The 26,512-nt window shown below is 39.1% G+C and overlaps 1 protein-coding gene across 1 annotated transcript; it reads right to left on the bottom strand.

Annotated features, from left to right (window-relative positions):
* Positions 1-1,036: 1,036 nt before the first annotated feature.
* Positions 1,037-26,512, bottom strand: TPCN2 (two pore segment channel 2). Its single transcript, XM_082058953.1, has 25 exons — positions 26,355-26,512; positions 24,159-24,223; positions 23,810-23,886; positions 23,052-23,229; positions 22,467-22,583; positions 20,718-20,824; positions 19,976-20,048; positions 17,022-17,121; positions 16,656-16,721; positions 16,196-16,260; positions 14,170-14,267; positions 13,793-13,874; positions 13,256-13,342; positions 12,138-12,257; positions 11,799-11,858; positions 11,585-11,713; positions 10,891-10,940; positions 9,686-9,785; positions 8,693-8,764; positions 7,099-7,172; positions 6,582-6,672; positions 6,389-6,471; positions 5,634-5,715; positions 4,210-4,295; positions 1,037-3,489 (listed from the first exon to the last, which is right to left on the bottom strand). The coding sequence occupies exons 1-25, from the start codon at positions 26,464-26,466 to the stop codon at positions 3,411-3,413; spliced, it is 2,253 nt and encodes a 750-aa protein (XP_081915079.1). The 5' UTR covers positions 26,467-26,512; the 3' UTR covers positions 1,037-3,410.

The raw sequence follows: 26,512 nt of genomic DNA, 5'->3' as shown, positions 1-26,512 counted from the left end.
GAAACCCAAGACTGAAATGACTTCATCTGACTCAAGTGATGCTAAATAGCAGAAGGCCTGGTAACACTACCTAATGCTCATGATATATTGACAGGTGAAAAGCTAAACCATCTCACAAAGTAAAAAATGCCTTTCCCTCACATTTCAGAGGTAACAAAAGTTACTCTGGCTGCCCTATTTGTAGCTCTGACCTATACAAGCTTTTTAAGTTTCTTCATATTTAAATGTGGTTGGGAGGTTTATCATTGTGTTTCTACTGAAAGAATCAAGAACATTCAATCACCTCCACCTTCTCCCTCTATTCCTTAATCTTTAAGCAACACAAATTCATGGCAAATCAGGAAGGAAAAAACAAATATGAGGAATCTCAAATTAACCAATAGCCAGGTGATTAACACCCTCCTTCAGAAGCCAAAAACCTGAGGCTGATTTAATAATGCGAGATGATTCATATTCGCTTTGGCTTTCACATGCTCCACTTAAGCATCAGCAACAGCCATTGTCAGAGACACCAGAAAACTTTGGCCTTTAGCTTGACCCAAAATTGATTTTGTTCCGTTCTTAAAAAAAAACCATCTAAAACAGAATCTGTTTCTAAAGAATGCCATGGACAAAGAGTGCCACATGATGCGCAAAGTGTGTCCCCAGCCAAATGCTATGAGAATGTTTATTGCACCGATTGTTTCAGGTCAAAGAGATGAACAAATACCTAGTTTGCAGATGCGAAGACTGAAATGCAGATGGAAATCACGCTGCTCACCCTCCACGCTCAGTTCCAACCAAGTTTCGCCTTAAACATTAATATATCAAGTACCTACAGATGACGTTACATGCCTCTAAAGCTGGAGAATAACGGAGCAGAATACTTTAGGTCCTGCATTTTGAAAGCAGACTGTTGTGTCCCATCTCCACGTCACCTCTTCCATGGGCACAGCCTTCAACTAGTAGAGATAAAAGGAGCAGGGATGCTGAGCATGACAAATCAGTAGCAGGGGAACAGGAAAAACAAACCACAAGAAACATTCCAACATCCCAATTATTTTCATATTTTAAGAAGGAGAAGGAATTTTTAATGATGCAAACCTGAAGTTTTACCCAGTTACATACAATCATTTTCATGATTTATACAATTATTGCTTAAGACTTGTGGTCATTTACATCTTCCAGTACAAGTGACATCAGGTACCGCAATTTGGTATTAAATTCCAGCTATACTTTCAGTCATTTATGTGAAACAAGAACAGGACTAAGACTATTCCCTTCAAAAAGCATAATGGAGACATTCGTGATATTTATGATAATCCTACACCAACTTGCAGGTTGATAAGAACTGGCCACTTCATTTTTGGCAAGACAAAGCTACTTCTTCAAGCATCCAGAAAAGTGGAAAACCTTTTTCTTCTGTAAAAAGGTAAAACAGACTATTTAACCTCTTTTAATAAGTGCCAATAAACTGGTAACAGTGATGACATCCCACTAGAAGGAGTGGAAACCATCCTGATATAAAGCCATACTGCAAAAAACTAACTAAAATGTAGAAAAACTGTGTGCTGCTGCCTTTATCTAATTGCTATGATGTGTTTTCTAAGTGCATGACTGAAAATAAGCACGGTAGTGCCAACAAAACCAGTGCAAGTGAGTTACCGGGTAGATTATTCTGGAACACAGAGGCTGAACACAGACATGAGCACAGCTTAAGAGACAATAATATAATAAGAAAGCAAGAAACTAGGAGTAGCTCAGAGCTCAGCTCAGATTTGCTCTACACATATGCAATCTACAACACACATTGTTTCATAGCACAAGGAGAATATAAGCAGAAGATAAAGAAATAGACAAAAATCACTACGCAACTTCTGAACAGTGAGACAACAACGCAGAAATACGCTCTTGAGCTCAAAGGCACCATCATCCCAGAGACTTTTCTCTCCCTTATGAAGGACAACAGATGACAAAAGAGGAGAAAAAGCATACAGGATGGCTGCTGAGCACTTTGCAAAAATGGGGTTTTGTCTAAAAAAGGATCAAATAACTTCTAAATAGTCGCAGTGGTTTCTGACCAATATCTCGCCCAAGCTTTAGTCAATGTAGAGATGATCATATTGATGATCATGTTTATTTTGGTGACAAGTGTCTCAAGGACAAGGCAGCACCCCAAGGCTAGTTTCAGTTTTACAGATCAAAGTCATAGTTTGGATTGATTCTATTATTCAAAGTGATTTACCAGTTTTGTGACAAAGATTCACAGAGAAACACCTTTTTTAGAGGAATACTAAATTATAAAAAGCACGTGGACATGGCTTACTGTTAATTCTCCACTTTAGATTTGTGGACAAAATTATTCACCCCCAAATTATTGCCCAGGTGAAAGTTAGTGCTATATAGCATGTGGTCATCAAGCCAAAAAAGAATGATCTTGCAATACCGCTTGAGCACCTTCAATTCCCAGATTCAAATGAAAAATTGAAGTGTTCAGCATTTCAATTGTCCCATTTTTTTTATCTCCCCCTTTAATGGGAGACTCACAGCGATCACGGTGCTACATTCCAGCCAAAGTTCATTCCCCTCAGCTTTTCCATGGGATACAGTGTAGAACAGGACTTGGAAGAAAGCAAAAGGAAGAGGTTCACTCAAAAGCAACAAGAGAGTATTTACTCCAAAGGAGAGCTCGGTGTTACCACATTGAAAACCACGAGTGCAACTGCTCCACTCAGAGCTATAACTGCTCTCAAAGTGACCAGCATGATGCAACCAGCACAAACCTGAGGTCAAAAACAAAAGAAAAAGACAATGTGTGCAAAGCAGACACTCCCTGTTACTAAGCCGAACTTGATTGTGTTCTGAAGTGATTAACTCCTGAAAATTTGGTAAGATACGCTGGTGTTACATTTCAATAAAAATAGTGTTTCAACTCTCACTACAAAAAAAAAAAAAAACAACACAGGATTTTGCTCTTGTCCTGCTTAATCCGTTCATGAATTGCAGGGCACAGCCCTTGGCACACTCGCCTACCAGAAAAGGCAGTTCCATGTTCTTGTGCTGAAAAAAAAGGTAGCAGGCTTAGTGGTTAAAAAGTTCATGATTTAAAGTGCACCGTTGTTTTAAACACGCTTTCCCTTCTTAAAAGAAGAAAATAAAAAAATTCTGATGCTAAGTTTATAAAAATAACAGCTGCAATATTCCTCTAAAATTGCAACTTAAAATCAAGGCAAATGAGCAAGATTCAAATCTTTTTCAAAAAAAAAGATAGGAACCAAAAATAAAAAAAAACCTCTTTCTGCAGAGAATTGCCAAGCAAAACCTCTCGTGCTGTCCTACGATCCTCTCTCCTCACAGAAAATCCATTCAGTTTCTTCCAGCTGACAACCTCAAGAAAACAGAGGTCTAAATGAATCGGTCCTTCCCACCAGTCACCTACACAACTGCAGGTGTGGATGCTGGTGCAGCTTTTCCATCAACTCTTCCTCTGTAGGTTCTTCCAAAACATCTCTACAAAGAAAAAGCACGAGTCGTTAGGGGCAGCAAAGGGAACTTCTCAGCATTTGTTTTTGCAATGCACATACTGAGATGTAACGGGTTCTTGTTTCGAGAATGAAACGAGGAATTAAAGTTACAATAAGCTGATGCTCCCTAAAGATGCATCTACTTGCAAGCGATCCATCCTTTACAGATGTGTCATGGAAACCAGCAGCTGTTTTCCCATAAGAAGCAGGGAAGCAATTTCCTGCACACAGTACAATACAACCGAAGGTCAGTAGATTTGTTTTTCCTGAAGAAACTCCCAAATGAGAACATGTTCCCAGTGCTACTATTGAATATCCAATGTGCACCAGAAGTTCCACTTGTGTATGATCATCAAGTATCAACTCACCACCCACAATTTCATCATAAGCCAAGAACGTGCATCACTTTCCTCATCTTCCCTTTTCTTCTCTCTCTCAGCAGAGTCCTTTTTTCCCCCCACACACAACCCCAAAACTCCTTCTCCATCATGCCAGGGCCTAGCCTAAAAAGGTTAGGCTACCAAGTCAGCTTAAAACAGGCCTAACTAAAGCACTTTCTGAACTTATCCAGACTAACAGACGAAACAGTTTTCTTCAGAGGGAGGAAATAGAAGACGAGCCTTTTACCCTTTTGCAGCCAGAACATTTTCTTTAAAACAGATGAACATAAAAGACTAGATTGATTTTTAAGCCTAGTTCAGCTCACCTGAACATCAGTTCAACTGTCCTCTGGTATTCAATATCTGAAAGAGGCTCTCGATGACAGCGGCGGTCCCACTTGTGAATAAAGTTCTGGAATGTAAAAAAGGAACAAGGGGGGAAAAAAAATAAATAAAAAATAAAGGAATGAAATAACTTTCTTATCACACACTGAAAGATCAGCAGACAGCCCTGCTGTCTCCTACTCCTAGCAAGGACTGCCTCCCCGAGATAACTATGTGAACTACCCACACGGGTTCACCTGCTTTGAATTGTTTCCTCTTTAAAAACTCAGCGATATATAAACACACTCCTAATTCAGGCATCGCAGCTTAAACTCAGCTTCTGCTTTTGTCACGGTCCCTTATCCATTGTGAATATCCTAACAAATCAATACCTAGGGAGTAGGCAGACAGATTAGGCAAAAAAAAATAGGAGAAAAATAGTGATCTCTTGCTACAGAATGATACGTCTTTGCTCTTCCAAACTTGTGGTGAGCACAGAAAAGACCTCAAAGGATAATCCTCCAGCTAGAAAATAGTCTTTTCTAGAACACCCATAAGCAAGACTGAGGCTCAGCATGAGACTCACACCTAGGTTTCTGTCTAAAAGTGCTTCATTTTGCCTAAAGTAGTAAATTTTAGTTCTCAATGCAGTCAACAACAGGAGCATCCTCAAGAGAAGTTTTCATAGGTTTTAAGATGGGGTGAAGTGCTCTCTACCAGTACTCAGTTTCTTCCATGACTTATAAGACACATCTACAGTGATTAATCTGTAGTAGATGGCCATGATGAACATTCCATTCAACATCAAAATTTGGCGTTTGGATTTGTAGAGGAGTACGCAAACATGAGAAACCATGGGAACAACGTGTTCTTCACACCATTACTCAGGCATCTGCATTGCCACAGCTTCTTGGTAAAACTCTAGAGGATGATCTCTTCAAAATAAGTAATCAGTTCCACTCTTCTGGTGTGGAACCGAATATGGGTAATAATTCAAATTGGGGTAGGAAGAAAGACAAGACAACCAAATCAAATAAAAATGTAAATTATAAAGTGCTAACCTCACTTGGTGACCCATCAAAATGTAAAACACCTGCAGCTTGGATAACTAAAGTGGAAGTTAATTGCTAATGCACAAAAGACAAGCAATTTTATCATACTTTAAAAATGAGCTATAGTGACAAATGAACACACACAATGAAATGCAACCATATTTGTGACGATGTTGCAAATAAATTATACAACTGTCCAGGAAGAAGAAAATGCTTCCTCGACATCTCAGGGGAAGGAAGGGAAGGAGAAAAAGAAAGTACATACAAAGTCAACATTTTCTCCAAAAAAAGGTGTCAAGGTTCTTTTCATTACCCACACAAATCAGAACCCATTTTCAGGATACAATACCAAATAAACATACGCACTTCCTTACCTCTAGAAGTAAAGCTACGAAGAGATTAACCCAGATGACCGAGGAGATCAACCACCAGGCTACGAAATAGATCTTTGCCCACCTGCAGATCAGAGTAACACGCAACAGATAGGCAGTAAATAGCCTCAGCCTGAAAGCGACCAAAGAGAGCCATAGAAATCACATTTTTCCTTAAAATTTCCACTCTTCACCAGACCACGTTTAACATTTATCGCACACACCAGCCTGTAGAAGGGCATTCTACAACTTTACACGCTGGGTTAACTGGCCAAGGATCACTGGAACAGTTGAAGCCAGAGGCTATCCAGTTCATCCAAACGTGCCCATAAGGTAATTAAATACAAATGAATTATATGTCCAAGGTTTTAAGTCTATAATAAATTGTTCACCCACAGGGAAAATACAGAAACAGCTCAAAATTAATTACAGCGATTCACTAATACCTCAGAGAATGGCTCTACAGGAAGAGCCACCCACCCAATACTTGTTGCAAGTCTGTTTATAATCCACTTAAATAATTCACTTTTTTGGAACAAGACAACTACCAGGCCAGTTGCCAATCCCTTCTAAATGTGATCACAGATTCTGTGGCATCCACTAGACCAACCATCCAATTACACAAGGAGTTTATTCCCTATATACATGAAAGGTAAGGGGCACCCCTCTTAGTAGAATTGTGCTGTGTGTATAATCCCTACTCAGTTACCTTATAAACCAGCTTTATATAGGACTTTATCATTATTACTGCTACTTACGGACTTGAGTATCTTGAAAAGGCTTCCAAAAAGACTTGCCAGTTGTTCACCACCATCACGTCCCAGAGGGTCACCACTGCTGCCTAAATAACGGGAGTAAAACAGAAGTTGGATGGTTATTTCACACGTTTGAGCCTCAGAAAATCAGGGGAAGAGACAGAGAGGGAAAGAGGGACAGATCATCATTACTTACAGCAAAGTCATCAAAGTTGTTTGGCCAATATTCCAGCTGCTCGTAGGTCCCACACTTCAGAGTGCTGTTGTCATAGGTTGTATTGACAGCACTAAAAGAGAATTACAGGCTGATGCGAGTGTAGCTTTCTACGTACTTTACCTTAAACACAAAATTCTTCTGAAAGCCTTGTATTGAGTCAAGTATCTCACATGGGCAGAAAACAAGGGAAATAGTTTAAAATGTATTTAAGAATGTATTTCAAGCTACGGATAAGCATTCCTGCAATTTCAATATAGCAAGAAGAAAAAGAAGGAGCATTCCTGCAATTTCAATATAGCAAGAAGAAAAAGAAGGAGTAACAGATGAAAAAAACTCTGTGAGATTTAACATTAAAAGAAAGGTGGCTCCAAGAAGAAAATAAAGAAAACAAAACACAAACACATAATCAGAAAAAACCATAACCACAATGTTGGAGGTACCAAGTTGCAGATGCTTTTGGAAAAAACAGATTTATTTTCTGAGCAGTGATGTTTACCTGGTATTTCCCAAGGGAACAACAGCACCCTGAAATAGCATTATGCCAGTTATAGCAAATGCGTAGAAAACCACCTGGAAGAAACATTAGCAAGTGTTAGTTTTGAGTATTTCTGTCACTAAATATGCATTCCGTGTTAATTACATTGTTTTCTTATTAGGACCACAGCTACAGGTATTTCAGCAAGGACAACACCTGAAGCTATTACAGTGAAAATGCTTCACACTGTCTGTACTACTTAACTGTTTCCTCTTAATTTTGAAAACCCTATTTAAATTTCAGTTGTTAAAATGCATTAAATCAATTTGCTGTATGAACTGTTTTACTTTTCTGTGTCTCAGAGTGCTGATATTTAACCATTAACATGGCAGGAACGGGACTTCAAAAACAAAATCAAAAAATAACACCTGTAATTCCAAGGAATAATCAAAATATCTGAGGCATCTTTGCTAGATTCCATATTTCTGTATTTTGCCACAAAACAGACAAAAGAGGGAAGTCTGGGAGGAGTAGAAGAGAAACTGCTTAGACCTATGAACTTTGAACATGACTTGAATAAGCTGAGGCTGACATTCCACAGCCTGCCAGAAGATGGGGTATCTGCCTTGGCAATAAAGCATTAATTTTATTATTCGAAAAAGATATATCTAGCTAATTTCTCAGGCACCACATGATTTAATCAGTTACATTACTTTATCATCACATGTCCCAGTTTAACATTGGGAAGGATGTTTTGCATGAGCTGGTAAAGGAGTCAGGACTTCTCTGCACTGGAAGATCAGTGATGGGTTCCGTGTAGCCTCAAGTAAAAACAAATTAAATTGACCGAAGCAGCGAACACCATGGCACACTTGCTTCACAATAGGTGAGTAGCTCGGGGTAAATTGCATGCTAAATATATAGACTACAACAAGTTTTTACACAATATCTAATACACGGCGAATCTTTGCTCTCTAACCTTTACCTCAAATTAAGGTATCCTATAAAAACACAAACACAAACTACCCAGTCACTTATTTACTGGAAAGACACTGTCACTAAGTCAGAAACGCAAGAGCTGGGAAATGGAGGATTTATGTAATGGATATAACATGATGATCTATCCTTTAATCTCACGTTTACAGAGTAAATGCTCCACACAGACACACCTGAAACAGGACGGCAGAGGCTTTTATAAGTCAGGTCCAAAAGTGCCACCTCAAGAACTTCTCAACTCAAAACAATTTTAAAGTCGCTTTGTTATTTAATTTAACATAAGCAAGGCAGGACAAGGAAAAATAGGCTGCTTTTAGCATCAGATTAATTTTTATTTGAAACAAGAGTACCCAGCCTGAGACAAGCACTCGAGTGAGTTGCAAACAGCCTTTTACAGTCACTCCTAAAGGAAATGATAAATGAGTTACTGTCACTGTGTGCAGCCCATAGCAAAACAGGAGTTTGTTGTGGCTTTGCAAGAAAGTGCCTTGGAGAAGAAGCGGCTGATTGAGGTGAAACGCTATTGTTTGTGGTGAACCTTGTTCACTTTGTTGATGACATGCCCTTATTATACTGCTAAGCATAAGAAAGGAAATTACAGTCTTGCATCATGACTCACCACAAGGATTCCTGCAAAGGCTCTCAAGTTTTTTACCAGATCCAGCAATGTAGTAACAACCAAAGCCATGAACTAAAACAAAGCAGAATTTTATATGCACGACATTAATCTTACTTGCAATCTGTATCAAATTATTTTTACCAAAAGCACAAAGAAATACCAACCAGGAAAGTGTGCTACATCTAAATGCAGGATATCTTTTATATATGAACAATGCTGTAGTTCTTTTCATACACTGACATTATGGTAAGCTTTAAATATACACAGGCACTGTGACTTAAAGGGCTTTACGTCTAGTAAGGCTAGAACAGGAAAAACATCACAAGCAGCCCACAGCTCCAGAGTGACTGCTTCATTTCTAGTTTACGCTTTCCACTGACATTGTGACCTCCAATTACATCAGGTTATTATTTATTACTTATTGAAGTAAGTATTGAACGAAGTTCAATAAGTCCTGCACCTGACATTAACTCAGGCTTCACTTTCAAGTAAATCTAAGCACGGGATTATAACAAACAATCAAATAACTCAAAGCGATTTCAGATTCAAGTACACATGTTCTGGTGGAAATACCCATACCGGGAAGCAGAAAGAGGGATTAATGCCAAATAACCCTTTGCATGACTAAAATGCCAGGCAGTATCAAGCAAAAACAAGTCTATCACCTCCTGAATCAAAATTCTTCCAGGATATCGTATCTACTCGTCCAAATAAGATTAAAGCACTGCACAAGTTGCACAACTGTTTCTGGATGTGTTAGAATATTGGCATCAATTCCATTGACATCAACAGAACTCCCCCACCACCTCGACAGAGAAAACCAGCTAAAGAGACAGTGAGTTATTGTGTGCAATAGTCTGGACAGTTAGAACTGCGCTATAATCCCACTCAAATGCAAGAGAATTCCAATCTACCTCTTATTCTGAAAGGACTTAATAATGTACTTAATTTGATCAGCAAAGAAAACAGAAGAGTGGAGGGATAAACGCAAACCTTCATATTAGGAATAATCCGCAGGAACCTGAACACAATTAGCATGTTCCCCAATCGCACCATATCCCACAGGGATAATAAACCCATGAACTCGGGTCTCCTAGGAAAGAGGGAAGAAAAGAACAAATCAGGCAAATAGCTCATGACAAAGTTAAATCTGCTGGGCTGCAGGTAACTGTAAATTCCCCACAACTTTTGGTTAACATCCATGGTACATTAAAAGGGCAAAATCAACCCCAAATATAAGAAGTTAGATCAATAGTTAATGCCATTAGATTGTTAGCAATTAATATGCATATGCCAACCACTGCTTTTGAGTGACAGGAGTGCAAGTAGTGTTCAAAAATAAACCCATGTCAAGTCTAAGGTCCACCAGGTCTCTTCATAGATATTAGTGTAAATTAAGGAAACTTCTTGATGGCAACACAACAAATATCCTGAAAAATTAGGGAAAGCCAATGTCTTAAGAGTAAGCTCATATTAATAAATAGATAGATATCAGAATGTGTTATGAATCACCCCTGAAAGTAAGATGCAGGAAATCTTCCAGAAGTCCTTTGCTTTCCTTTTTTGTGTGGTAGCAGTTTCCAAATTTTAAGAGACAAAACAATGATTTGTATGTTTTTGATAACAAAAAAGATCAGGATAGTTATCCAATAACTGTTTGACCTTAATGAAAACAAAACACAATTGCTTGCTATGCCAGTACAGATAAATAGTTTAAGTCCATGGGAATTATTCTACTTAATTTTACAGCACAAAACTAAACTCAGACTTCAATCTACACACAGGGTTGAAGGAGCTTTGTCAGCTGTTTAGGAATTCATATAGTTGGGTTTATGGACAATCTGATACTGAAACACACTGGGTTAGTAGCTGGTTGTGTATGTTGTGCCAAATTCCCTCTCCTGCACCTTTAGTAAGCATAGGTCTGGTAAAATAATATTTTACAACAGATTACAAGTAAAATGCATCCTTCTCAGAACATCTAAACAGGAGTCTAAATTTTATGAAAGAAATGCGTATTGCATGGCCTCTAGTGACTACAAGGGTGAGAAATCCTACTGGGTTTGGTAAGCTAGGTAGTTACGTATGGTGCTGGCAATTATACAACAATGACAAACCTGCATACAAATGCGGGCAGATATTCACCTGACCCACCCCAGACACCGAGCAAAGTGCAACAGCTCGAGGAGATTACATACCAACCAGGATGAGGAAATCCGTACACAGCAAAAGTTGCTATCTCCAAAACCTTTAGTTACCGAAGAAAAAAAACACAAACAACACATCAAGCCCTTACTCTGTAATGCTGAGTTTCAAAAATTACATAAGTTTCTCGACAGGAAGCATTTTCAAGAGCTTTAAGCTGCTAATCTGACTCACTTTAAGGCTCTCAAATCATCATATTTGACTAAGTATTCCCCAAATGAATCCAATGTACACATATAATCCATCAGTGGCACATATAAGGATAGAGTGAATTACATTAACTATTAATTTGGCCTCATCTGCCATATGAGTTTCACGCTTTTACCAAATAATGACAATCATCTTCAGCCACTTTTTTTTTTTCTTTTAAATTCAACAAAGTGATTTTTAGCTACGTAACAGATCTCATGTAATTACAGCAAGACATGAATGTTTCCAAGTAACGTTAAAAAGGCTGCTTATAAGAAACCTCACCTTTCCCACCAATTTCAAGTCTGCCTCCAGAAAGGAGGCCCTAAGAGAACCACGTGCCACCAAAATGTTTAAGCCACTACAAATCACAACACTGGCTCGTGCTGTTTAACTCAACACATTAGTGTTGAATAAAAGGCAATTCCACTGGCTCTTGCCATTCCTGAACACCCCAGTCAATAAACCCAGCAATACAAAACTCAACAAAAAGCTTACCAGCAAAATTACAGTCAGAAGTCCGTCAAATCTATTGCTTGGGTATGACAAGTATCTGTTCAAGCCCATTGCTAAGATTTTCAGCAACATTTCCAGCAGGTAGTATAGAATGAAGAAGCAGTTGATAGCCTTCAGCCCCCAAAAATAGAAATAATTATTAGAATTATTGGCACCTCAGGGAACAGCAAGAACTGTAGGAACTGTCACAACTCACCCCCAGGAAGAAGTCGTCTCTTTCAGACGGCTGCTTATCTGCATCCATCACCAAAACCACCTTAAACAACAAGAACCATTTTATAAATCCACGGCCTTACTGATGCATAAATCAGATTTTCAAGCACATGAACAAAATAGAGTCCTTTATTCTTTGCAAAGACCTTTTCAAGCAGCTCAGAATAGATATTTTAAGGGCAAGTATTCTCTCTTAAGACCATGCAACTAAAACATGGGCATCTGCCATAAAAACTGGTCAACAGAACAGAGACTAAAGAACAAAAACAGAACTGAAGCTTGTAGCACAAGGGGAAAAAAATAATATATATATTTTACTTACACATATAGAAACAATGTTTGCCAGGGCTACAACATTCCCCAAGTAGCCAAAGTAGGGATGGCCAAAGGCAAACTGCAATTTCTGCATAAAATGGGATTGGTACTCTGGGCTGGGAGGATGCTGAAAAGAACACAAAGGGTTTGCTGAGACACCAGGCATAAGCATTTCAATAAACACACCCCATTTCAAGTCTCAGAAACAGACATTTTCAAAGCAAAACTTCAGGGCCACATGCTAATTTTGACATTTCGGTAGGAAGGTGTTTTCACGGTCTGGCTATTAGCAGCAAGAGATCATTTCTGATTAGCAAATGGATTGATGATTATGGCACAACAGAAGATAACGGCAAACAAGGGAGATAATCCAACCTCTCTCCAATGCTCCAAGCAGGTAAACCAAACACCACGCTACTAATTGTATACATTTCTTCCTCATTTCCTAACATTTAATCTCCCTTAAAAAATTCAGAAGTCTTAGTTAGATGCAAGAACATTTTCTAACTCTCAAAAAGTTTGATTTGTTTGTTTTCTTTCTTCATCCAAGTGGAGAATCCTGCCTTCTGCCCATCTTCATCTGAGCACTTAAACAATCCACATTTCATTCTTCATTCACAGACTGGAGCAAAGACTTTGCCTGAGTATATTAAGACTAATCTATGGTGGAGATGCATTGATTTAATAAAGGACTATCATGACAAGTCAAATCCCTTGCATTTCATCAAAAAAAATTTACTACAGAGGTACCCATTTCTCCACAGCACCTTTCAGAAAGTCTATGCTGGAAGTAACTCTTATTCTTTGTTACCTTGTAATGAATCTTCCTATTAAACACACACACAAAACCCTCATCTATTTTGTCTGGCCAAGTCTCTTAAAAATGCATTTTGTATATTTAACACTACCTGGCAATCCCAAACTAATGCTGTAAAAGCCCCCAGAGCAATGTAATTCATGACTTTAGGAGCCATCCAACTTAAAAACCAATGACACTCCATCACTCCTTGCATTCAACAAGCTGTGGAGTTTGTTTATACACTTCGTAGTGGAATTTTATCACTTATTTTTGCACGAAGCCCCACCCAACTTGTGACGCTTTACAAACGATTGCCAGATACATACTTGCTTAATGGCATCTTTGTCTAGTTCTTCAAAGAGCTTCTGGAACTGGGCGGCTGACAAGTGGTCACAGGAGCATATTTTGAGTGACTTTGCGTGAAAGAGAAGAAACATCCAGATCAAAACCTGCAATAAGTGCATCTTCAAACGGTGCCAAGACACTTATCTTAAGAGTTTAGGAAGAGAGGTGTAATACAACCTACACCAGGGTACTAGAGGGAGCTTCGCATTGCTTTGCTTTAACACAAAACTGCTGCGTGACCGGGATTTCTCTTGCCTTTTCCATTCTTCCCACTCTGGGATCACATGCTGCTTAAAAAGGAGCATGTTCTTTTGATATACTTGAATTTTTAGCCTCATCTAATATTGCCATTATTGAGCTGGGCCTCCCTTCACATTCTTAAAGCAAGCAGCATGAAGGAAGCTGAGCTGAAAGCTGCTATTCCTGGACCAGTGGTGTGATGAAGGAAATTTCAGCTTCCACAGTTGTGCCATCAGATGGTTTCATAGCCACCAACACAAAGAAAACGCAGTTCTTACTCTCATGATGGCTTGCTTGCAGCGAGAATCCATTTCAACCTTCTGCAGCACCCGTAGTAAGGCCCCAACACTGACGTAAGACCTATTTAAAAGAAAACAGGATTAGTCCTGAAACAAATAACAGTCTTGATGGCGAGAATGGGTGTTCCAAATCCATTCTGGCCTTTTTTTTTTTTAAGAGCAGATAAAATTAGAAGTAGAAATCAAGAAGAAACAGACCACATAAAAGTGCATTATAAACATCTAGTTAGAGAACAAAACAAAAAAAATGAACAAACGTTTTTCAACAAGGGATCCTCAGTAAACATAATAAACAAAACTACCAAAATCTTCTCTTTTCTCCTAGATAATTTACCGTTTCAACACTCTTCACTTACTGTTGTGCATTAGCAGGAGTGTCTTTCAGGGAGGAAAGCACTTCAAACGCAGCCCGGATTCCCAGTCGCCTCCTGAAGAGGGAGGATTGAACCGATTTCTGGACAGTAAAAACACCACAAAGGAGACAACTTACACTTGTTCAAAGGAAATCCAACTAGGTGATACTAATAAAACCTGCAATTATTTGCCCAGCCCGCAAGCCTCAGAAAAGGCTACATCTGTTCACCTACAATATTTTTTCAGGAAAGCAAGATATTGTTTTCTTTCTCCTACCGCTAAAGTCCCCATCATGAGCCACTAAGGTCTGGTCTAGATACTGGTTCCAACTACAGATACTCCACGGTTTAAAAGCAACACCATGAAGAATCATGGGCTGGATTCAGTGAAGCTCACTCCTAGCAGAAGGACTTGGAGAAAAATCAGAGTTACCCAGTTCCCCATGCAGCACTATGACCTGTGGTCACAAAACGTCCTGATCTCCTGGCACAACCCCCAGACTTGTGATTAAAGATCAGAAAATAAGACTTCTCCGGGCCTCATTCCCCTGAAGAACTCGGTGTCCAAGAAGGAAGGAAGGAAGGAAGCAAACAAGGCTCTGGAGTTCAAGTAAACATCCAGGTCACAGTTTATTCTTAATCCTGGATTGCATAGGCACATGCCAGTTCTGGAGACCACAGCAACAGCAAAGCTTGAGTATTCACTGGAATTCATACTGTTGTGCAAAGAGGAGAGTTACACAGTTTGTCCAGCTTCTTGCCAAAGAGAAGCAAGCCAGAGCCACAGGTTTTTATGCTTCATTTTTCTCTTAGTAATCACCTTCAAACTCAGCTACTTGATCAGGAGTCAGATTATGCCATGGGAAACAGGAAAACGGAGAAAGAAGGGAAGAAACAGGGCAGGATGAAAGGATTACAAAAATTATTCTTTGCACATATTATATCTAAACAGCACTCGCCCACAGGAGGGTGGAGGCCATTCCTTTGGGTAATATTGCCTAAGACTTATTATCCAACCAACTTTACCTTGTCTCTGAGCATTACCAGAGCAGCTATTATTTCACTTTTTCTGCCAAGCCCTCAACTCCACTCCTCTCAAAGGCTGAAGGAACCACAAGACTATGTAAGTAAGGGGACGGAGCTATTAAACTGTATCTAAGTTAAGGGGGAAGTAATGGAGGAATGATAAGACTGTGTGTAAGGGGAAAATGACACTTGAGGTCAAGGTCACCGAGTTTCCCCTGCCACCGAACACAAAGGAAACCACGGGCATGAGAAAAGACGAGTTGGAACCTACATAACCAGGAATTACTGTTTATTCCAAGCTACAGAGGCCAAAGAGACTGTACTTGCACAGAAGGAGAAAACTTAAATTTCACGAAAGAGGTTTAGCTGTCAGACTCCAGCGCTTTTGCATAGCGCTGCCCTGACCCAGCTCTACCAAAAATATCACCGTTGAGCTGCCAAGTTTAGAAAATATGCACAAAGACAGTAAAAAAACACATGTGGAAGTGAAACTGTTGAACTGTTAGGGCAGTCTGCTGCCCTACTCATTCTAGCATCACACCCACCATAGCAAGGACAGAGTAAAAAAATACCAGATGTGAAGATGTTTTAGTCAGCAACTCTTTTTTTATTGAAGGCTTCTAATGCTGTGCTAGTCAGAGAAATTAATTGCTAGGATTTGCAGCAATAGCCGTCTAAATAGTACCGCAGGTTTTCTTCAGAGACCAAGCTTAAGTTACTGGTTCACTTGTCCAGTTTTACAATAGTTTGGGTTTTTTCCCCCCCTATAATAGTCAAAGTTGCAGATCCACAGATATATACAAGCAGGTAACGTTGTCACAGAAGGGGATGAAGCTACAACAGCATATGTATCTACATCAAAGAACTTTTAGTATCTTAAAATGGTACCTATAACCAGGATGGGGACGACAATGCTTTAATATGCAGTTGAAGCTTCTAATACTTCAGGCTTTGCAGTTTTAAGCTTATGGTAGAACACAGAAATTAGGAACGCGTTACTCACCAGAAGGTATCCTCGAAACTGGTTGTATATTATTGCTGTAAGCAAGTTCATCAGAAACAAGTTGCCTATTGGAGGAAAAGAAGCAGTAAGAATTATTGAAATACATTTCTGTTTCAATGTATATAGTATTATTGAAATACATTTCTGTTTCAATGTACATAGCAAGCCAGGTGTAAAATTTTAAAAGGATTCATTTTCTTGCGCTTGTTTTCCAAAATGTTTTTACTGTTTGAATATACTGTAGCGTATCCATTGCCCTATGATATTTTACTGAAAAAAACCACCAAACTGTAAGTACTTTCCATTAAAATTATCTTACAAGACACTACACAGTAACTGGAAGAAACACAAAAAATGAGCAATTTGTTAAACTTTCCTAGAAATATCAAACATTTAGCTGGTACGTACAACCATAAAAGTTTAAGTGCATTTAAATTACTGAAGACAAGAGGTCACTTACCTAACACAGTGAAGAGTATGAAGAAGATGGAATACGCTCGATTCTTAGAATACGCAGGAATCATCACTGTATCACATTTAAAGAAAAAGGATGTAAGAATTTAATGCTTAAGATGAAAACTGGAGACCTCCATCGATTTCTGGCAATCAGTACAAGTTCTTATATTGCTCCACTTTTGGGTTGCACATATAACTACACTAAAGGAAAGGCAAGAATCAAGTTACTAAATTCATGACAAATCTTTACACAGCCCTTACTACAGCTGGAGGGAGGTTATCAGCTGGAAGAATGGTTACAGTAGTCTGAGGCTAATCTTACTGTATAATGTTGTAAAAAGAGAGAGGTTACACCTGACAGACTGCTCACCATCAGGATTATTTGCAGTAGTCAGCAGGACCAGCAGCGATGTCAGTGAATCCGGCAAATTCCTGAAATACACCACCCACTCCTTATCCTGCTGGCCATCCTACACAGAGAGACATTCCTTGTTAGACAAACACTGGAGAATCACTACGACAATAATAATATTATTATAACAATAATAAAAAATAGATCAGTTAACAATCAATTTCTCACACACACTATCAAATCTATTCAGTGGAAAAAACATGAAACAGGCATAAAAATTAGGACAATGTGTAGTAATACAGTGCAATCACTCATTAACAGCTGTTAAAAGAACAGAAGGAAGAAGAGCAAGCTAAGACAGACACAGGAGGCTCAACACAGAAGTCACGTCTATTTAACGCCTCAGACACAGATAGAACAATAATGTCACAAACAGACAATATAGGAATCTGAAGCCACCTTTGCTTAATATAAAAAATATTACCTCTTAGCCTGCAAGTGGTATTAGTGTATTGGAGCTAATCCTAACCATGGTTTTAAAATACATACATAAAAATCACAATAATAAAATGCCATCTTGAGTCTCAAATTGTATTATAAAAATCAGAGTAGAGCAGAAGCTGCTTTCTTTGTCGGTCCAGCTACAGAACGCTGTACCTCAGCATAGATAGAAACCTCATCACCCTGAATTGTGTCCAATAGCATTGCACTTGTCCAGAAGTATAATACGATTTGAGGAAAATATTAAAATAGATCGGGTTTATGCTGAAGAACAGAAACACAACAAGGATGGCAACACCTGGGTGACCCCATAAACTCCTCAGTAATGAGGAGCTGCCTCAATAACTACCGTGCTACAAGAGATAAGGATTATTTGCACAAAATTACTTCCACTACCTGGAACAGAAGTTTTTTCCCCCTTCTCCAGGTATTATTGTAATTAAAGAGAAATTCCTGAGTTTGTAAGATCAACACAGAACACAGCCAGACAAGTTTTAGGTCCCTCTTCAACAATGTACATCAAGATGTACTTAAAGTATTACTACGAGGATACAGTCCTCATTTTAAAGAAAATAAATATATTTACACAAGTAAGAGGACACAATTATAGCAGTTTGCTATAACCAGCATTAGTGCACATTACAGTTGTCGGGCAGGCGGAAAACACACAACTGTCTTTTTGAAAAGAATATTCAAAATTCTATGTACAGTATCAATGAAAACATCACAAAGAGCTTAAACACCTTGGGAGAAAAGAAATTAAATCAAAATGTGCTAGAGCACCCAAAAATACTTGCAGACATTTGGCAACTGAAGTCAGCAAATTATTTTGTGACTCAGCAGAAACATCAGCTGATCTGCTGAAGCTCTGATGGTATCAGAATGTTCAGCAAAAACACCCTGGGAGGCTGATCTTGGACCAGTCACATATTTATTTCTTCCCTGAGGTCAAGTAGAGACGGCTAAAAAAGATACAGAGTGAAAACAACACAAACATCGATCACGTAGATCAGAACAAACAGCCCTTGAAGCTGCTGCAAAGACTGGAAAAATGTACCTTAGAGGACATACACAAGACAGCACAAAAATCTAGAGGCATTTATTTCATTATTAAATGTATTTTTAGAACTTGCTTTCAGTATTTTGCTTTGCTGGATAAAATTAGTTTGTAGGGGTATTAGACCAGCAAAACAAAAAAAGGAAATAGATTAAGACTGCTCTCTAGTTTGTTATTTTTCCCCTAAATGTATACAAAATTGCCTGGTTCAGGTATAAAAGTTATACTCCCATCTTCTGGGAAAGCTCATAAATGAAATTAGATTTGACATACAGAGATAATACAAAGACACAGCATGTAAGTAAAGAAAAGGGGGAAAAAATAGAGCTCTGCTTCTAATTCCAGAAATTCTATAACATGGGAATTGAAGGAATTTGCTGATCATGAGGAAGCAGGTTCAAGTGTAAAACGGAGCAGGAATGAAGGTGTAAAGCTGCCATTAAGGAGAGGACTAAAATTACTGGGAGATACGCAACAAATCTTTGTGCCCACAGTAACACATTTATGGAAGGCCTTAAAAAGTATGGACAAAAATCAATAAAAATCTGAGTATGATACGTTAAGATACAGGAAGTTTAGGGGAGAGGGAACATACCAAGAGCACCAGAAGAGAAAAGTTTTAACGACTAATTTTCAAATTTGTTTTTTGGAAGCAGGAAAAGTAAAAAAAATGAGAACAAAAAACACAGAGGCAAAAACCAAAGAGATCAGAAATTAAAACATTGGAGTAATGCAGGCAAAAATAGGCAAAAACCTACCAAGGCATGGCCAGGAATACCAGTATTGGAAGATAAGAAAACACAGAAGAAACTAAATTTAGAAAAGCTAGATAAGGAAAAGAGAAAATAAATGAGTGATAATAGAAACAAAAAAGTGACAAGATTAAGAGCTCTGAACACAGAACAGCATAGAAGGTTTTAACAGAAAGTAACTCAAAGGATCAAATTGGAGAGCTGTATATAGAAGCCTCTTGTATGAATAGGCTTCAAATTTCTCCCCTGTGATAATGGCATCAATATCAGTAACATGCACAATAAGCAAATAAAGTACAGAACCATCTAAATTAAATTAATATGCCAGAGTTTACAGCAAGAGTGAAAGTTTTGAGTTGCAGACTAGGCAGGAACGTTATCGCTTAAGAAACAAAGCGCAGTCTGGGAAAAGTTCTTCATTAAAGGATGAAGAGATTTCTAACATTATTCTAAGGAGCCTTCTAATGCCCACTTCAAAAAACAGCACTATACATAAACGCTACGCACACGTTAAATCTCTCTAAATAGACTTTAAACTCATCCCAGTAAGTCTGAGAACGAGACTTTTTTGGGAGAAACAAGTTTCATCAGTTTGACTATAAAACTAGACACGCAGCACCTATGCAAGTGAGATCTACCAAAGCATAAATACACCGGGTTACCTTTGTTCGAGCAAACAGCAGCATGGCAAACATGGTAAAGAGAGACAGATGAACGGCGAGTAGTAGAACAACACTGTTGGAAAGAAAACAGGTCATATGGATCAACGCCAACTTCATCTTAATATCCTTTACTAAAAATACAAAGAGATGCCATATAAAAAAAAACAGGGGTATTTTTAAGAAGCTATATGGAGTCTACAGAAGATTATCTAAGCTTTGATTAATAAGAATCACATTTGTTCAGGACTCCTCAGCTTGAGCTTTGACAGTTGTGAGGTCAATGAGATCCCAACACTTGTTTTTCTACAGTTCGAACCATATTGATACCCTCCGATCAAAACACAACATCTTGGCTTACGCACACCTTTGATTCTCTTGGGATTTGTTAGTTAAAAAGTAATAGGTAAGGACAGCGAGTTCTATAAGCTGTAAATATACACAGAACCCATGTCACATGAAGAAATCTTCAAAAAGCAGGACGCTGCCTTGTTACGATTTCACCAGAGGGGTTTCCAGTTCAACATTTCTAGTAACAGTAAAATTTAATATATGTATTGCTAAAACCATTTAGACATGAAAAAGCTGAAGTAAAGCACTCTGAAGATGTAAAGAAAGAGGTATCTTGTTGTATGGCACCCATGACTGGAAGACAATACATATGTTTCTACGTCCCGTGCCAGAACATTAAGGGTAACCACAAGCTTGCTATGAAAGGCTAGTTCTTTTCTGTGCTGTTATCTACCTTGCCATTTCAGGCAACGTGCTGTTGATGCTTTTTAATGTTTTCTTCATCATAGAGGAATTCTGAAGGAGAAAGAAAGGACGAAGAATTCTTCTTATTCTCACATTCTGAAAAAAAAAAAAAAATATGGATCAAACACTGAGTTCCTCTAACACACCAAATATTTTAAATACAAGCTTGGCAAAACACACTGATACACATATCAACAAAGTCAACAGTTTGGCATAAAAAAAAATCTGTGCTCAGAAGTTCAATCTGTCCCACTGAGGTCCTATTTTATACATATGGGTGCCTCATTAAAAGAATGAGAGATTGCTTTTAAAAAGCACATTGACATTTCAACAGCCTCATCAGGCCACTAATTATAAACAATCTAACTTTACTGCCAGCTGGGTAGACATAGCAAGCAGGTCAAGAGATGGCATTTTCATATTTTCTGCCAAGGTCCATTTCAAGATGGGAATTAATAGCAAGCTACTTTCAATAAAAACAGATTGACAGTTTGAAAATAAGTGCTTGATTTCAATTTTCAACCTTTTTTTCTTTTCACAATTGAAGGGCCTGCTTATTACTCAGTGATTTCTGCCTCTGACAAGACTCAAACAGGTGATTGCCTTTATTTTCCTTCACATACACTAAAACAATTCAGCTGTTTGATTCTTGCATTCAAGACACTTGCCAGCCCTCAAGTTATTTCTGTGACTTATCAGCTGCTTCGAGTATTTCAGCATCCTGCATTTTAGGATCAGTCTTCTCAGGGTCACATATAACAGCAAATTAATCACTTTTTTCCTCGATATTCCCTTGTTCACACATCCCAGGAGTTAAACTGCTCCTCTGCCACTGCTTTGTATGGGAGGCTCCTGTTCTAACTACTTGTCCACTATGATATCTAAAGATTGTACAATCATTTATTTCCAATACGTATTCCTCACATTGCAAGCAAAATCTTCATCCTAGATAATTAATTTCAGACACACTACATTTATTTGGCTTGAACATGAAAAGTGCATATGCATGTTTTTTTAATAGTCAGATGCTTATAAGCTTAATTGACATATTCTTTCGACATTTTAAGATTATCTCTTTGATACCACATCACATCCTAGTCAACAGTGACCAGTGATTAACTACAACTACTGAAGCACGGAAAACTAAACAGTGAGTTACTAACAGCGGCAACTGCATCCAACATAATCCTGACTAATCCAGACAATAATTTGAAATAGGTTTGAAAATCACATGCAAGCAACAAATAATGGCTTTGACATGAGAACTTACACAAGAAGCTGAAGTCAAGATCTCTGCCTCATTCACTTCCCACCATTTTTACCATATTAGTGTTTTCTTAATGATGATTGTAAGTAAACAACAACCAATTTAATGCAGTTTTATGCCATGGCAGAGAAAACCAAGTGGGAGATCACATTATTACATAGAGGAGGAGACTTTAAGAACCGTTTCACAAAACTTACATTCCTCTTGGGATGCAATTGTTTTGAACACAACACAGCTTCATCTTAGAAAGCAGCTGTTAAACTATACAATTGACTTTTAAACTATACAATTTCCTCTTATTTAGACATCACTACATGGACTGTGCCATTGAAACGAGTTAAGAACATAATTCTCCAACTATAAGACAAAATTGGTGCTATGCAACCCGAGTTTTCTCTCTACTCTTTGGATGTTGACAGACTATAGCAACAAACTGAGCTGCTGGTTGTTCCTGCAGGACACGGTTCCTACCTCTGCGCAGAAAAAACTCAGCGACACGATCCAATCAGCAAGGGAAACAATTAGTGTCAGTATATAAGCCATCAGCCATTTGTTTTTCCAAAATTCTTCCCATCCGACTAAGTAACTCTAGGGAGGAAAAACAAACGGCTTATTTTAGTAATAAATCCCAATACCGTAACAAGTCAGCACCGATTGTTTTGTGTTTGTAATTTTACATTAGTGCTCATAAAGAGCTCCCTGAAATCCAAACGAAAATACACTAATCAGACAATTTCTCTACAAGAGCTGAATAAAGGCCAGTAGAAGTGAGAGGCGCACACAGGATGTGTGAAAGGAATCCTTTGGATGAAAGAAAAATGTCTATTTAATAACCATTAAGAGAGATTTTTCCAGAAGTAAATATTGAAAGAAAAATCAGTTTTCCCCTGAAAGACCTCACTATAGCAAAGCAACCTCACCATGCAAACCCAAGATTTGATTAACAGTTCTAAAATGTATCTCAGAATCTAACGGAGGAGATCCACACTGCCTACACCTGCTGAGCTGCCCGACACACCTGTATTTCATTGAGGACCAGAGAAATGTGACGCTCACCTTCACCGACACATCAACCATGAATACGATGAAGTAAAGCAGCTCGATGCTTTCGGTGAGGCCGCAGGGAGGGTTCCAGGCGGGAGCGCGGTATCGCACGTCTGACGTGACGGTCAGGGAAGAAGGCTTCTCAATGAAAGCCAAAGCCAGGATTAGAGTGATGGTTAAACTCAAAATCCTGTTTGAATTGAGATAAAGTTATAAAAGCACAAAACAAAACAGGAAACAAGAAAAAAAAACAAACCCCAAAACCCACAAAATGAGTCAAAAGAACAACAAAATACCTACAGTAAAGCAAATTTTTATAATTAAACCAAGCTTTATAATATCATACTTAGCACACATGGCTTGCCTGCATTAGAATAACGTAACTGCTGACCATCAAACAACCGTGGGTGGTGTTCTTTTGAAACTAACATCAACAAACAACCTCCCTACTATTTAATATGTTTAGAAATAGACACTTGGGAAACTCTTAACACACAGGGCTGTAAATTATGGCAACAGTTCATTCACACAACAGTCCTATGGCTGTTCAAAGAGCCATCTACACTATAACATTTTCATCAATCTTGTCCCTTTCCACTTCTGTCACATTCACAAGCAGCCAATCCACTTGCTTCCTGCAGTACGTTCTTATAAAAATAAAGCCACAATTACCAAATTACTTAACAAAAAAGAAATACAAAGAGTGATTTTCTTTTTTTAATAAAGACTTCCTCCCAAAAGAAAAAGCAAAAAGAACACCAAGTTCTTACCACTGGCAAGTTCTGGAGTAGTACCATCGATAAAGCCACAGGGACCTGGAGTCCATACGGTGATTTATAGATCGATACTGAAGAAAGCAAAAAGGATGATTCAAACATTATATTCAGTCTGTCTCAAAGATCAAGTTACCAAAATAAATCGAGTTCTAATCAACAAAGCCCAAGTCTTCAGACAATTCCAGTTTCACGATAAGTTATGGTACACGTTATTAATTATTGAAGTGTCGGTCACCAATGAGCACAGCTGCGGCCCAGATGTGTGCAATGGGAAAAGCCAGCAGAATGTGTGACAAATACCCAGCATGGGAAGCAAAATAGCTAACAAATGAGCTATATTTACCTGTATTGCATCTTCAATAAATACTATGGCTTGGTTTATATAAAGGTCGTTATCAGCTGCAGTACCTACAAAGATAAAAAGAAGTAAGAACCACTTACTGTATTTCAGTTATCAGAAGCTCCACAACCGTGTTTCTCATGATAAATGCCTCTGTACACACACAAAGTGAAGACACAGCTCCTGCCATGTTTGCTCCATTAGTAGCACTGTGCATTAAATTAAATGAATAATAATCTCAAGTACATCATACATCTTTCCGTATGCTGTGAAAAGATTCACTCTTACATTTACCTTAAGTACCAAGACTACACTAGTAGTTAAACAGCTATCACAAGACTGAAATATTTCTACACAGAGACAAGTCATAAGTAACACATACTGTATTATTTCATGACCCTATCTCCTCACCAGTCTTACCTCAAGAAAATTACCCCTAATTAGATGGCAAAAATCCATTTCTATTTAAAGAGGCTTCAATCAAATTATTCTTTGACAAAGTGTGCAGTCAAGTGAAGCTGGAAAAAACAGACACCAGCATTCTAGGAATTTTCGCTTTCATTTCAGAGAGGTACTGAGGTTTAGATTCATCTCATTCCCTCCAACACCAACAGAAACCTCCAGTCAGATGAGAACAAAATTAAGTCCTTTTTTAATTTGTCCTGAGAGCTGTTATTACCATATCAAACCAATCAGAGTTCAAGACACAGAAAGAGGTAAAAGTACGCAATGTGAAGTAAAATATCACCAAATCAACTACTATGTGTGATTTCAAAATGCATTACTAAAAAGTCCATACAAAGATATATACATAAAGTAAAAATAAAAGGCAATTGCATGCGTTCACTTGAATTCAGACCTTGGAGTGAGGAACCTGGTGATTAAGTCAACAAGAGAGTCAAAGGTAGCTGAGGTGAAAATGAGGAAAAAAATAAAAGAGAAAGTGGAGAGGGTTAGAGATAAGAATAATATGTAGAGATAAGAGCAATATGTGCTAGTGTAACCTCCCCACAAGGGGAAGAGGCCTAAGAAGCCCTTCACACCATCTCCTTCCCCAAGATTACAATCCCAGCATGGGATAAACCCATCACATCAGTCCCAGCACTAGAACAAGCCCATCCAGATGCCAACCAGCGCCAGAAGCACCGTTGATCTGAGTCCCAGATGACTTGATGTTCCACATGATTCAGCTGCATCAACGCTCAACAAAGGCTGCAAACAGTTTTTAAATGTCAGCATTTATCTGAGCATAAGCAATAACACGGTTTTGTACTGATTCTGATATGATCCGCGGTACAAGAACGAACATAAACAGGAGACAAGCGAGGCTCATACGCAATAAAGATTTTATCTTCCAAAGACATGACACACCAGCGAGATACAAATAAACAAATAAAGTTGTTTAAGGGAACAGTATTAGTTAAAAGGGTATCAAGGACAACAAAAGCTTTAGACTCGTGGAGCACGCAGCACAAGCCCAGCGTTAATCCCAACAAATCTGAAAGCGCAGAGTCTAAGCAATCCTTTTAATGTAACTGCAAGAGGGAAATTAACAAGAACAGTTTACTTTAACAACTTCATTTTTTTAAAGAAACACGTTCTCCATGCACACTGCCAAGGATACTCAATTTATTCTGCAACTCTTAGTCACAGCAAGTGACCCTGAGTCACAAGCGATGATTAAAGCGCTGCTCCGCTGGGGTGTGCGGGGTCCATCCCAGACCCCCATGTGCTCCTGACACCAAACAAACGGGCAACAAAAAGAGAAGGTTCGTTTGAATGATGCGATACCCTGAAAATACAGAACCTGAGGTCTCCAAGGGAGCCTTTTCTGGGGGAACTGAGAAGTCAGACGTTTAATATTAAATTAGTTAGAGAAAAGAATAGTCAGAAGCTTAAAAAAAAAATTAAAAATTAAAAAGGAAAATGAGCCAAGCCCGAGGCTGAAGGTTTGCAGCAAAGGTCGGTGATAGCGGCTCAGCGTGTTCAACCAGCCCGGGCGGGCGCAGCCGCCGCCGAAACACCGGCGGGGGGACCACGCCGAGCCCCAGCCCCCAGCAGGTTCCTCCTCCGCTGCCCGACCCGCTCCCCAGGAAGAGCGGGAGCAGGAGCGCCAGCGCCCGCCCCAGCCACCGGCTCCCCCAGCGCCGCCCGCCGGGCCCGGGGCGCGTAGCCACCGCCCGCCCCACGGGCACTCACCGTCCTCAGCGGCGGAGCGGACGCCGCCACCGGCCCGCCAGAGCCCCCGCCCCGTTCGCCAGCTCCGCGGGGGCAACAACGGCTCCGCCTCAGCACCGGCCGCCGCGTCCATGGCCGCGAACACCGCGACCCCGCCGCGCCGCCGGGATGGGACGGGA

This window comes from Streptopelia decaocto (genome assembly GCF_964273445.1).
Source record: "Streptopelia decaocto genome assembly, chromosome: 7".
In the NCBI taxonomy this organism is placed as follows: domain Eukaryota; kingdom Metazoa; phylum Chordata; class Aves; order Columbiformes; family Columbidae; genus Streptopelia; species Streptopelia decaocto.
This window is presented reverse-complemented; position numbering and strand designations above follow the sequence as displayed.